At 35.4% G+C, this 14,787-nt stretch overlaps 1 protein-coding gene across 2 annotated transcripts; it reads right to left on the bottom strand.

The window, feature by feature from the left end:
- Positions 1 to 746: 746 nt before the first annotated feature.
- Positions 747 to 8,462, bottom strand: LOC132308489 (mRNA cap guanine-N7 methyltransferase 1). Of its 2 annotated transcripts, none has more exons than XM_059806581.1 (13): positions 8,059 to 8,462; positions 7,543 to 7,676; positions 7,367 to 7,435; positions 7,174 to 7,245; positions 5,679 to 5,780; positions 5,059 to 5,115; positions 4,132 to 4,270; positions 3,072 to 3,136; positions 2,891 to 2,941; positions 2,378 to 2,440; positions 1,792 to 1,915; positions 1,526 to 1,587; positions 747 to 1,343 (listed from the first exon to the last, which is right to left on the bottom strand). In XM_059806581.1, exons 1-13 carry the CDS (start codon positions 8,135 to 8,137, stop codon positions 1,245 to 1,247), a joined length of 1,116 nt encoding a protein of 371 aa, XP_059662564.1. In that variant the 5' UTR covers positions 8,138 to 8,462; the 3' UTR covers positions 747 to 1,244. The 2 variants fall into 2 exon arrangements, with proteins under 2 accessions (XP_059662564.1, XP_059662563.1); XM_059806580.1 differs by having other exon boundaries at positions 7,543 to 7,679; positions 8,059 to 8,460.
- Between the last annotated feature and the right edge of the window lie 6,325 nt (positions 8,463 to 14,787).

The following is a 14,787-nucleotide window of genomic DNA, read 5'->3' as shown; positions in this document are numbered from 1 at the left end:
TTTTTTTTTTTTTTTTAAGGTAAGGAAGAGGGACTTAGAGCTTGCTTAGTTTGTAATTATGAAAACAGTTCTCAAAATTTATATAATATAAAATAATTTTTAGAGAACAATAAAAGACAGTTTTACAAAAATAAACCTTTTTATAACGGTGTTTTAAAAAAACTGAACCAAACAGAATTTTTTTGTGCAGTTTTTTATTTTCAATTTTCTGTTTTCTTAGAGTTATAAACCAATAAGACCTTAATTCCTCATCATTCTATTCGAGAATGTGCGGAAATATTACTAGACCTGATTTAAATCAGCATCATTCTATTTGAGAATGTGAAAAAATACCACTAGATTTAATTTAAATCCTCATCATTCTATTTGAGAATGTGAGAAAATACCAACCACGTAGCCGGACTAAAATTACTTGGGAGAAATATGGTGACAGCAGATTCTGTTATCATGAATCCATTGTGTTGCTTTTATTAAGTTATTAGTTGGAAATTTAGTTAATTTTCTTCCCAAATGAATTTGACAGGTATACAACACAGTAAGGAATAATGAGATACACACACACACACACACACACACACACCACATTGTGACATACCGTTCCCCACATAGCTGTGCTTCTCATGTTAATTCATGACTTCCAACGTCAAATAACAACTAATGCCAATCCAACTCATTTGACATCATAACTTTTAAGGAGAAATATAATGGTACTTCTATTTTTTTTTTTTCTTGTTTGGGAATGTCGCTGGATGTGCAAACTGCAAATCAACATCTTTCATTATTAGCTTTTCATCTGCCGAGGAGAGTACTTGGATTTGGTAAATTCAGTAACAAAAAGAGTCTCTGGTTATCTAATACTTTGGCTCTCATAATACCGTTGAATGTATAATTGAATAGAATTACATATTCAGATCGAACATAGCATATATTTTTGCCAGCGTGGTGACCCGTGCCTTTGAAATCAGTCACCTACTGCTGCTTCAATGCCTCATCCAAAAAAATATTAATGTTTTTAGTTATTTGGAATTTGTCTTCAGTTAGAAGCAGCAGCAGAAGGTAAGCAACTCTGCAACATATTATTGCGATTTCTGCAAAACTGAAAAGCCATGCGAAACTATACAAAGAACTCATGGAGTAGAGGAAAATAAGACCGTGTGTTCCCCCAGCTATGAATTCCCTGTGCCGGTCATCCTTAACATTGTCCAGCTTGAAGATGAGTCTTCGATCTTCATATTTATGCGGTGTTATAGTTCATTGCCAATGTACCTAATGTCCTCCTTTGATAAATGCATCTTGCCTTTGTCCTGTCTTGCATTTACCTGTGCTTGGTCTGGCTTTCCTCTCTGCAAAAACAAAAATTGACCAAAAGCAACAAATAGAGTATCAAATGATACTGAACCGTCTGCCAAATACATGTGCAGTTGCACGCGCACAAACATACAAAGCAAAAATGTTACTTGTGGTGATCAACGATGATATCTATCTGAGTTTAATTTGTTAACTATACAAGGAAGGTGATTCGTACCTTCTTCAAAACAAATGACAGGTATAAATAAGCTACTTCCCATTCATCTGGTGATAGTGTACCTGGATGTTAAGAAGACAAAATCAAGAATCAGCGTATCAAAGAGTATGTGGTTCGCTATAAACATCACAATTTAAATTTCTAAAACCAGGACGGATAATAACTAAAAAAGAACGATCGACATGATTCCCAGCAACATACATCAGAAGTAAGGAAAGTGGGAAAAAGTAACAAAAAAGAACAAAAACTGACACAACCAAACTTACTCTGGTCTTGGTTTCCATCACCCAGAGCACCGAGTCTCCTCATTAGCTCCACAAATTCTGGTTTTTTCAAGTACTCATCCACAAATACATGCGAGTTTTTTACAAAAACTAGCTCCAAGTCATACTGCACATTTCAAACATAACCAAGCTATATGAACGAGACCATTCTGCATTCCATGCCAAAAAGTCGTAATTTTTCATATTCTATGAGTTGCAAGAGCAAAGACACAACAAAATTGGATCCGAACATAACAAAATAAGTGAGTGAAAACTTATATTTGACTCGCATGTTATTTAATTTTTTTGCTCTTTTTTATTTTCACTTTCACAACGATTTTCAAGATTTTTAGAATGATTTTTTTGCCATATATGGAAAATGACGAAAACCAGTTTGTTACAAGTTACTTTAAAATGCGAGTTGTCACCCGCCCAAATATATACGGCCCTTTCTTACCCCACCATTTCCTTGTTCGGACAACAAGTGATGTGCCATTTAATGGCAAATAGAAGGAAGGAAAAGGTAACATGCATGAATGATGTTCAGAAGCTTAATCAGAAAAAGAGTGTCTAGCAAACAAATCTGTACCTCTTCTGCCAATGATTTGAAGAGATGAAAAGGAACAATCCATTCAGGACAATCGACAGCATCCTACAACAAAAGGGCACAGCACTCTACAGATTACTGGCAGAATAATATATAAAATCATGACTTGAAGGTGAAACATGGAACAATAGAACACTAGTGACGAAATAAAAATAACCTAGAGATACTGCAACCAAACAACTGGCAGGAAGAATTAGTTATTTTTTTGGCTAAGCGATACCAACTCATCATCGTATCTATCTATCCATATAAAAGTGTATGTATATATATATATATATATATATATATATATAGAGAGAGAGAGAGAGAGAGAGAGTGATAGAAGTACAAACCAACTTTATAATACAAGAATGCACATCATTCAAATATAATTATAATTAATGGATCAAAAATAATTGCATGCATCATATAGAGAGATGGAACAGAAACAGCTATATTAGAGAAAATATAACCAACATTGGAGAGAGACAAGGGGAAAATAAAAAAGAAATTTACCTCTAGGTGGAACTTGTATTTTATACCGAAGGGGCTTGAAGATTTAAATTTCTGAACACAATACAAATATTTTTCATCATTAGAGGTAGTCCACAATAGTAAGCACATTAACAAAAGAGAATGTAGCTGCCAAAGGAGAGAGAGAGAGAAAGAAAGATGAAAAAAGAGCAAAAAAAATTACCTTATCCGAAAACTCTTCATCAAAACTTATATGGTAAATGCTATTGCCAAAATCCAGTCCTTCAGCTGTATATCCACAGTGAAAACGAGAATGGGAAAAAAGAATTGTCATTTTTTTATGCTTGTATGCTGAATGAAAACTTTGAATAACATGTGCATATTATATGGTTAGGTTATAAACGGTTCATAAAGATAATACCTACTCTAGAACTGCATAAAACAATATAACATGGATAAATTTCAAGTTAATGTTACCTTTCTGATTTTGTGAAGTTCGATCCATTTCGGTTTTTCATTTGATGAACTGAAAAGTCTCCTCATTTTCTCCTACCTCTTTTATTAAGCATTATTTCATAAACAGTTTGTAAATATCAGGACTCTATCAATGACATCAATTCTATATTGATTTTATTCATCAAGTTGTTCTAAAGTATCTTTTCTCTTGGTCACCAACTCCTATAGAATTCCATTGTAGCTCATTTGGAAATCCAGTGTTCCCAAGGACTGATGAAACGTCTTTACCGGGGAAAAAAAGGGACTGATGAGATGCAAGAGAGCACAAGAAAATATCATTGCCAAAAATCCAAGACATGCAAAATGTGGTGAAATATTCTGCTTTTTTGGTCAATATGATAATTGAATCTTTTTACCCCAGACAAATGGAGTGTGTTATAAAAATAAAATAAAAACTATCATATGGTATAAAGAAAACAAGAACAACTCTTTCGAGAAGGGTCACTGCAGGCAACCTTGTGCTATTCTTCTTACGGAGTAATATTTTTCAACAAGAAAAAAAATACACATGTAAAATATATTGTGTACATCATTTATCGAGGCCCAAACATTTCGAAAACCCATAACATAATCCCACGTAAGTTGGCCTATGCACCAACTGTCTGATAAATTACTTTTTGAAAATTGGAAGTGTAAAAATAAGAACTAAAAGAAGACAATAAAAGGAAATTACGTCAATTGTCAAAAGAACTTCAGATAAGTGAGCTGACACTCAAAATGCTAATTTATTCATAGAAGGAAAATATAAATAAAATAAAAAATAAAACCTTCTCTGAGCTTTTTAACGATAACATTGGCATCTGGCATTGTCCCAATGAAGATGCCACCTGGACGAAGTAATGCTGATACATTGGCCAAGGCCCGTCTTGCACGTGCCTCAGTCGACCATGAGTAATGCATGGCAAACTGCAAAATTTCAAGTATTGATGATTTACAACCATATTCTTCTGAATCTTGAAGAATCATAATCAATTGATACCCATATTTTGCACAATTCACTGGATAACCAAGAGTACATGGAAATTCAAGCACAGAAACACAGGGAGCCAATTTAATGAAAGCAGTTGAAAACATACAATCAATTTTTAGACAGAACCTTTATAACCTATTAGACTGAGTGATAATACTAAGGGAACCAATATAACATCAACACCAGCAGAAAGTCTACAAAATAGGAGTAAGATTCTGAATTTCATAAAAATTATCGAGGAAAAAGGGATTGACACTAACAATTCCACTAGAAAATAGTTTAGAAAGACATTTAAAAGTTGAACAGACCTCGTACTTCTATATCAAGGAAACCATACTATAGCAAGCGATATCAGTTCCTGTAACAGATTATAAGAATCCCCAAGGTCAATAATCTTCAAACAATTATCAACCCAATGAAGACAAACAATGGCTTGTTGGCTATTTTAAATGATGTGCTTTTATTTGTAATAATTTCCACATAACAATTAGAATTGATACTAAAAATAACAATCAAACAGCAAAATAACAGTTTCAAAGACTGACAAAGTACACTATAATTTAGATCAACATTAAGATATTAAGATAACAACATTATAACTATAACTAAAAACTTAATGTTGATTTTTGATAACAACATTAAGATATTTTAGATCAAATATTTGATAATCCAAATTGAAAAACGACACTTGCTTTGTTGTGTCAACTGCAAGAGAATGACTCACCTGGCAACTACAAATATCAAAAGGTCCATCATCTTCCAAAACTTTATCCAAGGGAACCTGATATTCATCAACACAAAATAGGATTCAGAATTACTTCCATTGATCTGTAGATAAAGCACTTTTACAATAACCAAAGTATCTCATACCATCGGTGGTTTCAAGGTAATTTTATCCTCGATAATACCAATCCATTGGGTAAAATGATATAGAGAAGGAAGAGGGGAGAAAAAGGGGGAAACAAAGGGTGCTCCTCCCTGCTTGGTAAATGGTAAAGAAATGGGGACATGAAGGGAGGAGGGAGGAGCTCTCACTCCCTGCATCTTTTGTTCCTGCACATAAGTGGATGGAAAAGGGGAGGGAAGCATTTTTCTTCCCCTTTTTGGTCCATGGTCAAATCACTCAATACCCCCCTTCCTTCTTTCCCATTTCCGTTCTGCAATAACCAAACAACATAAGAGGGAAGTTTCCTCCCTTTCCCTAGGTAAAGCTCTTACATTCTCCATAACTTGTCTTTTAACTTCCAGCCAGAAAAATGTGGAGAAAAATAAAAACTGAAACAAAAATCGATATCTCCAATGCTCGAAAAAGTCACATAAATTAACTTCTGTAATTCCAGTTACCTCAAAACAATCTCCACATATAAGTCGGGCAGGAAATGTGAATTTTTTGCGCCGCTGATGATGGTCTGCATCACCATTGTAGCGCATACGACAGTCTTCTATCTGTATATAACAAACATGTAACAGCAAAAACAGTTGAGAAATAATTCAGATAACAAAAAAAGGTCACTGCGCACTACGAAGACTTATCACTGTACAATGAAACAAACAATCTATCACTTGACAAATATAGATTTCCAAAAGTTGACACTTATGTATAACAAAAAGGGGATAAAAACAGAGAAATATAATTCAAGAAGGCAGGAATTTTGAGAAAGCTGATACACGTAGCATTAGGCTTCATTCAAGGCTAAAGGTAGAAGATATGACAAGGGAAAGTTAAATTTATATTTTCCCATTGTGTGAAATGATGTACAACAAATGCACTTTTATAAAAATAAATAAATAAAATCACTGATGGGACTTAACATCGTTGCACTTGCACATACTGGAGACTTTTACATTCACTCATCTCATATATACAATCTGATCTATTCTTCCAAGGGTCACACTTTGGCAGGAGGAGCACTAGGTAATGGCCTTCTAAAATTTCCATGCCAGATTTCCATAAATTTTGGTCCATGTTTGCTCTCTCATTGGTTACAAATTGTCATCTCATCGTAGTGGCGGACTGATTGGAGACTACTACTGACCAGTATACCAAATCCATTAGTTCTGCACCTTGTCTAGATTTTGGCAGTACCTCACCCAAAATTACTGACCATCAGTTCCAGAAGAGGAAAATGAAATCAAAATGCCTTCATCAACGCCAGAAATAATGGACATTTGAGGTAATAATGAATCTTAAAGAGGATAAAGTAGAAGTAAGAAAAGTGGATTTTGGGACAGCGGCAACAGGGACCATTACATAGTGTTGGTCCCACCTATGCAGAGTGGTGGAAGGGATGGATTGGATATTGACCTATTTTTTGCAGTGTTTCACATATTGCACTTAATTTTTTACATTTAACTGCCCAAACTTTTACCATTGCACCAAGTAGTGACATGGTGCAATATACTGATTTACTGGCCAATAAAAAACACTAGTTTAAGTGATATATGGGCATCAAGAGCCTCCCCATTTCATGTGGAATGCTCAACCTGCTTAAATGTGTGACTGTTGAAAACTTTTTTAAATATTTCATACAAGTGTTCTATACAAAAAAACTTGTGCACTGTAAAAATGTGGCCACACATGGCACAAAATTATGGAATAATTGTTAGAAAAAGCTTTTGTGTGTTCATTCATAGGAGAAGTCCATTACACAATAATATCATATTGATGAAGATAAAGTCCCAACAAATTAATATAGAAAATTTCACCAAATGTAAGTAGAACAATGAATGCCCAAACAGCCTGAAAGAAATTCTATCACACATTAAATCACAATCAAATCCAGCACAATGTACGTGGAAAAAAGTTAAACAACCAAAGTTGAATATTAAAGCACTTTACCGATCCTTCAGCTATATCAATGCCAACATAATATCTGATCTTTGCCTTGTCCCATTTGATTAGATCACCGCCCTAATTAAAACATGAGAGAAGAACAAAAATATTTTGTTTCAATTGAGCATTATATACATATGCATAAATACATAGTAAAAAGAAAACTGCCAATTTATTTGGCGCAAGGGACCTAAAATACCTTGCCACAAGCAAGATCAATAACTGCATCCCCTCGGGATGCATAAAGCCGAATTAAGACACTTTTAATCTGCTCAACAAGAAAATTAATTGATAAAATATTGAACAACTTAAACACGTTATATAATCATAAATGAAATTGGGAAACAGAAGGTTCCAGGGAATTGCAAGACATACCCAGTTGTTGAGTTTCTTCAAATGTATAATTGGACTAGCTGCTCTCTCTTCCAGAGTTTGATTGGTTCTCGCACTGTAATGGTCAGCCACTTTCCGGGCAAAAACTGTACTGTCGTCCTCTAAAAATCGTGAGTCTTCTGTATATGTAACACAAATCACTTGAACAGATTAACACAAATAAAGCAACGCTCTTTGGCTTAGAAAAATGCAGCAAAATAATAGATTGTTAAAATGTATCATCTTAATGTTACTTTTTCTCGTTTTTTAACACCTGGTGCACCAAATTAATTATAAAACAACAAATTTACGTGTCATAAAAAAAAATAATAATAAAATAAAAATCCATTTTTTCAGTATATACTGCTATCTCAGCAACCAAACGGATAGTAGTTTTTCTAAATTCGAAATCCCATGACCATAAAAATAGTAAATTAGCCAAATAATTAATATTTGCTTGATGAAATCCACAAATTAGAACAAGGGAAAATTGGGGTTTTACAGAAAGATGAAAATTACCCTCTGGATTGTATCTGAATCTGGATTGAGGCGGTCCAAGAGAAGCGGATGATGAAGATTCGTCGTAACCTCGCTTCATATCCGATTGGCGTAAAATCAACACACAAGATTGAAGATGAAATCAAGTTCTTATCTTTGAAACAATCTCTGAACTTTTGATTTCGTGCAAGAGAGACGTTCTTAACACCATATACGAGATTGAAAGTTTTTTTTTCAGTTTGAAACAGAGACCATGAATGGAGGGAAAATAAAGGAGTGAGCCAAAAACAGCGAAAGGTGTTCGACTAATGTCTCAGAGAAACTATATATGTACTTTCGACATCGTTTGCGTGATAGGGTGTGATATACATTGATGATAAAACTATACGTACACGGTTATAAGGTATGGGCAAACCGGACCAGATCAGGGCATCCAAAACGGCGGTGGTTGGCTATGTTATTTTTATTTTTATTTTGGTGAATTCCACCTACACAGCTGCGATATCCCACTTACACCCCTTTTATATTTCAATATTCCACTAAAACCCTTCACTGTGACGGCCTTTTACTTTAGTAATTAAATTGTGTAATTTTATAATTTTGCCCATCAATTATATATTACTAATATTTATAAGGGTTAAACGCGATATTATGTCAATTTAACACTTGAAATGCCTAAACTACCCATATAAGAAATTAAATAACAAATAATAATGAACTTCCATATATTCATGGGATAATTACACTGACCTCTCTTGAAGTTTCGTCAATTTACACTGACATTCCCTCTTGTTTGCTATATTACACTTACCTCCCTCGAGGGTTGTATATAAATAACATAGAGCTCCCCTCTTTTAACGAAAAATACTATTTTTTGACGAAAAATGATGATGTTAGCAATTTTTTATTTATCAAATTCCCATTTTACCCTTGTGAGCTTCGGTTTGGGTGACCATCATCTTCACCGAAATCGACGAGTTTCAATTCAATATAAATCCACATCTCTCTCTTATAAATTGGGTGGGGACGGTTTGATCAAAGAACTCTGCAATGGGTATCAATTGTTGATGGACGGTGATAATGGCCATCACGTTCGAGAGCCTCAAGAGGAACTCTGACCTGTTGGGTTTGCAAGACTTGACAAATGGTGATCTGATGAGTATGTTGAAAAAAGACGATTTTGACGGTGATGGAGTCCTCAATCAGATGGAGTTCTGCTTTCTCATTTTCAGATTAAACCCTGATTTGATGGTCAATCTGAATTTTTGTTAGAATAAACTCTTCAACAGGAATTCAAATATTATTGTTGATTTTCTTTACTAATTTCTCTATTGTTTGCATATTAATCTCTTACTTATTCAATTGTTGTTGTTGGGTTCCAAAGTATACAGAAAATTAAAGAAATAAATGAATCATTGGGCATCGCTTGATTAATTATTGTCTCTGTGTCTAAGTTTTTTTTTCCTTCCACATGGTCAAATCATGGACTCATAAAATCAACAATGAGGTTTATAGAATAATGGGTTATTAACAGGTATCAACAAAGGAAAGAATCATCCTTTTTCATCAACAACTTTCCATTAAGACAACTAGGAATTTAGTGCTCACCGTAACTTAATATGTGTGTGTGTGTGTGTGACTCTGTGTGTTTCTTATCTGGTAAGAAGTTTTAAAGGATAAGTGCAAGAAAGACTCCTGAAGTATACATTTCATAGCACTTTTAACCCCTATTTAAAAAAGTGTGCAAAAAACACCATTATTCTTTTAAATTTGTGCAAAACCACCCTTCAATTAATATAATGTCCATTTTACCTTTTTACTCTTCCAAAATTGTCATACCAAACTAACCTTATTCTTCTTCTTTTTCTTTGTAATGTCCTAAATACCAAACAAAAAAATCCAGAAAGCAAGGATTTCGGTGGAGATGTGGATGGGGTAGCGGCTAGCTTGAAGGAACAACACAGCAGCGAAGATGGACGACGGGACAGAATCGGCCGACAAGGATGGCTAAACGGCCGTGACGAAGAACTGCGACAGTGCGCTGGCGAGATAGATCCGGCTGGGACAGGCGAGCAAGGTGGTGACGGATCTGGCAATGTGGACCGGTGAGCAAAATGGTTCTCAAAAGGGCAGAACGGTCGCGACGAGCTCGGCTGACTGACAGAACTAGTGGCGGTTCACGAATTGCGAGGGCAGTGAGCTTGGAACAGTGGCCGGCGAATGAGATACCCCTCGGATCCGAGACACGGGTTGATCAGGCCCAGGCCCAAACCCGAGGGAATATCAAACAATTAATATTTTATAATGAACACGGAATACAAAAATAAATTAAAAAATGAAATTAAAGCTGGAAGGAACTAAAAATAGAATCCGCAAAATATTATAATTATTAAAATCCATCAAACCCAAACTCCAAAACTCCATCAGTTTACAACTTAGGAATCCATCTCTAGTGGACCCCTATTAAACATCCAAACGGAAGATAGAATAAATGTAATAAACGTCCAGAAATAAAACTATAGAGAGAGCCCTACATCGTCGGAAGAGTGAATAGAGACCTCTGCTCAGCACGAACACGTCTTAGCCTGGAACTGTCGTGTACCTGAAAAATAGAAGTGGGTCAGGCCCACGCACAAGTTCTATATTACTACAATCCAAATAGAGGCCCGATACGCATGTACATCCTAAACAATTCAACAATAGCTAATAGTCCATAAATATACATATAGTCACACTAAAGGACTCTCACTGGACTACAGGCCGGTCTCAACCTGAATAGAGGTAACATGCTAAAACGCACACGAAGTGGGCATATGTACCTATACCTAAACAGGGTACACCTCCAACCATCGTAGCCAGCTACACATCCCGATGCATATACGCTCCCTAGCCATCGGTCCTGAGGCTCAAACTCATGCCGAGGCACCATAACAGTACATATATAAAATCCATCCAAAATCCCTGGTATTGCCACTCAACAAGTAGTTGCCATGACAATACAAATCCACGGGACTTAACTTTTAGTTAATCCCATCCTTATTCCAAGTAGGTGGGTAATGGTATTCTTTTAAAAACCAAACCCATCCTTAGTATGCCACCGTCCCATACCGGTGCCTACTTTCCAATCCTCCAGTAGTCAATAATACCAAAGAATCAAGTATATATCAACTAAATTCCAACATCCAACATTCAATGTTAGCAGTCATAAAATAAGTATTGATAAACAGGGTCACAACAACAATATATACATGCCCAATTTAAGTTGTTCCATTTAGTCTGATATAAAGACAGAATTTATTAAAACTTCTATTTAACACCTTACAAATGACATACAGATATGTAGGGTATGTATCACAAAATCCTAACCTCCACAGTTGATACTAACTATGATAATGTAAGCATCAAAACAATATTCACAGTATGTATGTAGACATGCTCAAATTATAGTGTTCCACAAAACCAATCTAGTGTTAAACTCAAATCCTCATAGTATTTAAGTTCCAACAGTTTCTATTACAGAAGTTAAGATAGCTATCATCTAGACCCATCCTTCCAATAATTTATACTAGCAGTGGTAAGGAAAAACGTGAACCACATAACCACAATTCATCCACAAACATGCTTAGTCTAGGTTGAACAAGCATATAACACTACTGTAACTACCAGTTTCATAGCAAAACAAATATCATTTTAGTTTGGTTTAATCTTCATTAATCCTGGAATCATTTAAGAGTGCAAAGAGTATGAAGCCTAAGGGAAAGAGTAAGGATAGAATCTTGCCTCAGAAACTTTTGTTCAAAGTTTCAACGTCGTCTTCTAAAAAAAAATCCCGGCGAGTTCCAAAACCCGGTTACTGTTCACGGGTATGAAATACTATTCCCGAACTCAAAATCTAATCTTCACCGTTCAGATTGTGCGACACTGAGTCATGAACCTATCCTCCAAATTTCAGCTCGATCGTACCACGGACGAAGCGGGATCGGATGTTTGATGAAATCTGGGCAGAATGGAAAAAACTGTGCGACCCGGTTACTGTTCACGAGTACGAATCACTGTTCCCGAGGTCAAACTCTGATCTCCACCGTTCAGATTGTGCATCACTGAGTCGTAAACCTCTCCTCCAAATTTCAGCTCGATCGGACCACGGACGAAGCGGGATCGGATGTTTGATGAAATCTGGGCAGAATGGAAAAAAACCGTGCAACCCGGTTACTGTTCACGAGTACGAATCACTGTTCCCGAGGTCAAACTCTGATCTCCACCATTCAGATTGTGCATCACTGAGTCATGAACCTCTCCTCCAAATTTCAGCTCGATCTAACCACGGACGAAGTGGGATCAGAGCTTTGATCAAACCTTGGCAGAATGTGAAAAACTGCATTTTTCCTTCTCCACTTCCACAAAACGTGTGCATTGTTTAAAAAAAACCCTACACAGACGTCTACTTTATACTTATAGAGTTTTCCTAAACCCTAGGTTCATTTAAATCCAACTCACAATCCTAACCGGCCCATCCAATTAACGTAGAAACCTACGACAACTATAATATAAAACCCTAATTTATACTGTAATTGAAACCTTAGTTAGATGTATTTACCTAATTACCCTATTCACTATTAAATACTTAATAAATAATAATTAGTAAACCCAATTAAACCAAATAAGACACACATAAAATAAGACACACATAGAATAATTAAACCAATTACACTTAAACCATTAATGCCAATTAAATAATTAAAACACTAACAAGTAATTCCAATCAAATAACTAAAAAAATATATTATTTAAATAAATTAAATCACCACAAAAGAAAACAATTAAGCACCTAATAAAAAAATAATGACACATAATCAAATAAAATGGACTTAAATAGTAAATTAAATACCATTAAATATCAGGAATATCCTTTTTAAAATTAGGGATATTACAGCGAGCAAGGGGGAATCTCGGCTGGTGGTGGCGATGGCAAGGAACAGCGATTCCGGTGATAGGTTGTGGAAAGGACTGGTTCGGCCGTGAGCTTGCCCATTCCGGTGACGATTCCGGCAATGCGCTGTGGATGTGCCCAATTAGCCGCTCTGGTGACGTCGTGCCCATCCAAGCCCAGCCTTTCCGCTCGATAGATCCACATCCGTCGAATCACAAAGAGCAATTTGAGGAAGAGTCGTTCATTCGACCCGTAAGCCGTTGTATTATTGATCAAATTTCTCTGGTTTATTGTCTCTTTTTTTTTTTTTTTTAGAATTGGGTCTCTAGTTTATTGTTGTCATTCTATCATTCTCCGGTCAAATTTCAGTCCACTAAACACCAACCCTAATACCGATGAATAAATAAAAAGAAATATTCCACTATGACTAGTGACTATATTATTCAATTCTCAGTCTAGTCCTTTAGACCAGAAAAGTAGTGCTGTTAATAGAGTTTTGCAACCTTCCAAAATTTGTGGGATTATTTGGGCTAGTTGCTGGTAATAACAACTTGGAGTTCTTGTGGGATTATTTGGAGTGGGTCTTGACAACTTGGAGTGCTTGTTCACCAACCGATCTGCAACTCACTGAAGAGATGACGAGTCTTCTACAGTGTTCCGAAGATGAAGGGCCAAACCCTTTTAAGTCATTTCACAAAATATATATTTTTTATATATATTATAAAATGTGTTGCTAAGGGCATTTTGGTCCATTTTGTATAAATAGGACCTATTTGCACAAATGTCATAGTTTAGGGGTGTTTTTTTTGTACGGGAGGGGTGCAATGTGCACTGTAAACATAGTATATGGATGTTTTTTGCACTTGATCCAAGTTTAAAACAAAAGTTCCAAAACTCAGTAAGTTGCTTTTAACACTAAGCCAGGTGGCCCAAGTCACTTTACTTGGTGTTCAACACATTTCCTTTTCTAAACCAAAATTCCCATTATCTAAGATTTGTAGAACAAGATTTCCATCTTTGCTGATACTCGAAGCTCCCAATTATTACTGTAAATGGATTGTTTTTGTACTCTATGCCAAGGTACCGGAACTTCGCAAAGCTATACACATGTAAGGTGAACTTCTCAGTATATGTATGTGGATTTATATATATATATATATATGAAGTCGCAGAGCGGTCGCCACTATGGCTTTCACCAGATTGTACTGGGTTCATCTCCGTACCGTGATGTTATTATAAAGAGAGAGAGTGGACAAAAGGTAAATTAGTAATTGTACTTTTTCCATTAACGTCATCCATCTTATATGCATGTTAGGGGGGTAAGTGTAATATGACAAATAAGAGGGGAGGTTAGTGTAGGTTGACGAAACCTCAGGGGAGGTCAGTGTAATTATCCCTATATTCATTGATCTTATATATATATATATATTGATACCCCCAATTTTGGAACGCGGTTGATCAAGTCCTTGCCAAAACAAATTAATATTTTAAACTAAACACAGAATATAAACGGAATAAATAATACCACTAAAAATGGAAACTAAATAATAAATAAATAATTTTTTGAATAAATCCAACAATTTCCAACTGTAAATAATCCTCCATAATACAATTCAGGAATTCTTAATAAAATCTTGTTGTTGAAAATAATAATAAATGTCTAACGCTGAATAATAAAGACGTGATGAAGAATCCTATAATGACACTGGAATAGTGACGAATAGTAATCTGTATTTTGTACGAACAACCTCTAAGCCTACTACTGACCAGGACCTGAAAAAAATATATCAAATGTAACGAACAAGTTCTTTCTACAACAA

Source organism: Cornus florida, unplaced genomic scaffold, assembly GCF_030987335.1.
Source record: "Cornus florida cultivar Cherokee Brave unplaced genomic scaffold, ASM3098733v1 CherokeeBrave_3.0.0_Hap2_Chr05, whole genome shotgun sequence".
NCBI classification, from domain to species: Eukaryota; Viridiplantae; Streptophyta; class Magnoliopsida; order Cornales; family Cornaceae; genus Cornus; species Cornus florida.
The sequence above is the reverse complement of the archived record's forward strand: the minus strand, read 5'-3'. Positions and strand labels throughout refer to the sequence as shown.

Excerpts from the sequence above, each read along its gene's own strand:
- LOC132308489 (XM_059806580.1), bottom strand. The coding sequence starts at position 8,137 with ATGAAGCGAGGTTACGACGAATCTTCATCATCCGCTTCTCTTGGACCG. Across the intron at positions 7,436-7,542 it reads TGAAGAAACTCAACAACTGG|ATTAAAAGTGTCTTAATTCG; the intron begins GTATGTCTTGCA and ends CTTGTTGAGCAG. Across the intron at positions 2,942-3,071 it reads ATGAAGAGTTTTCGGATAAG|AAATTTAAATCTTCAAGCCC; the intron begins GTAATTTTTTTT and ends TATTGTGTTCAG.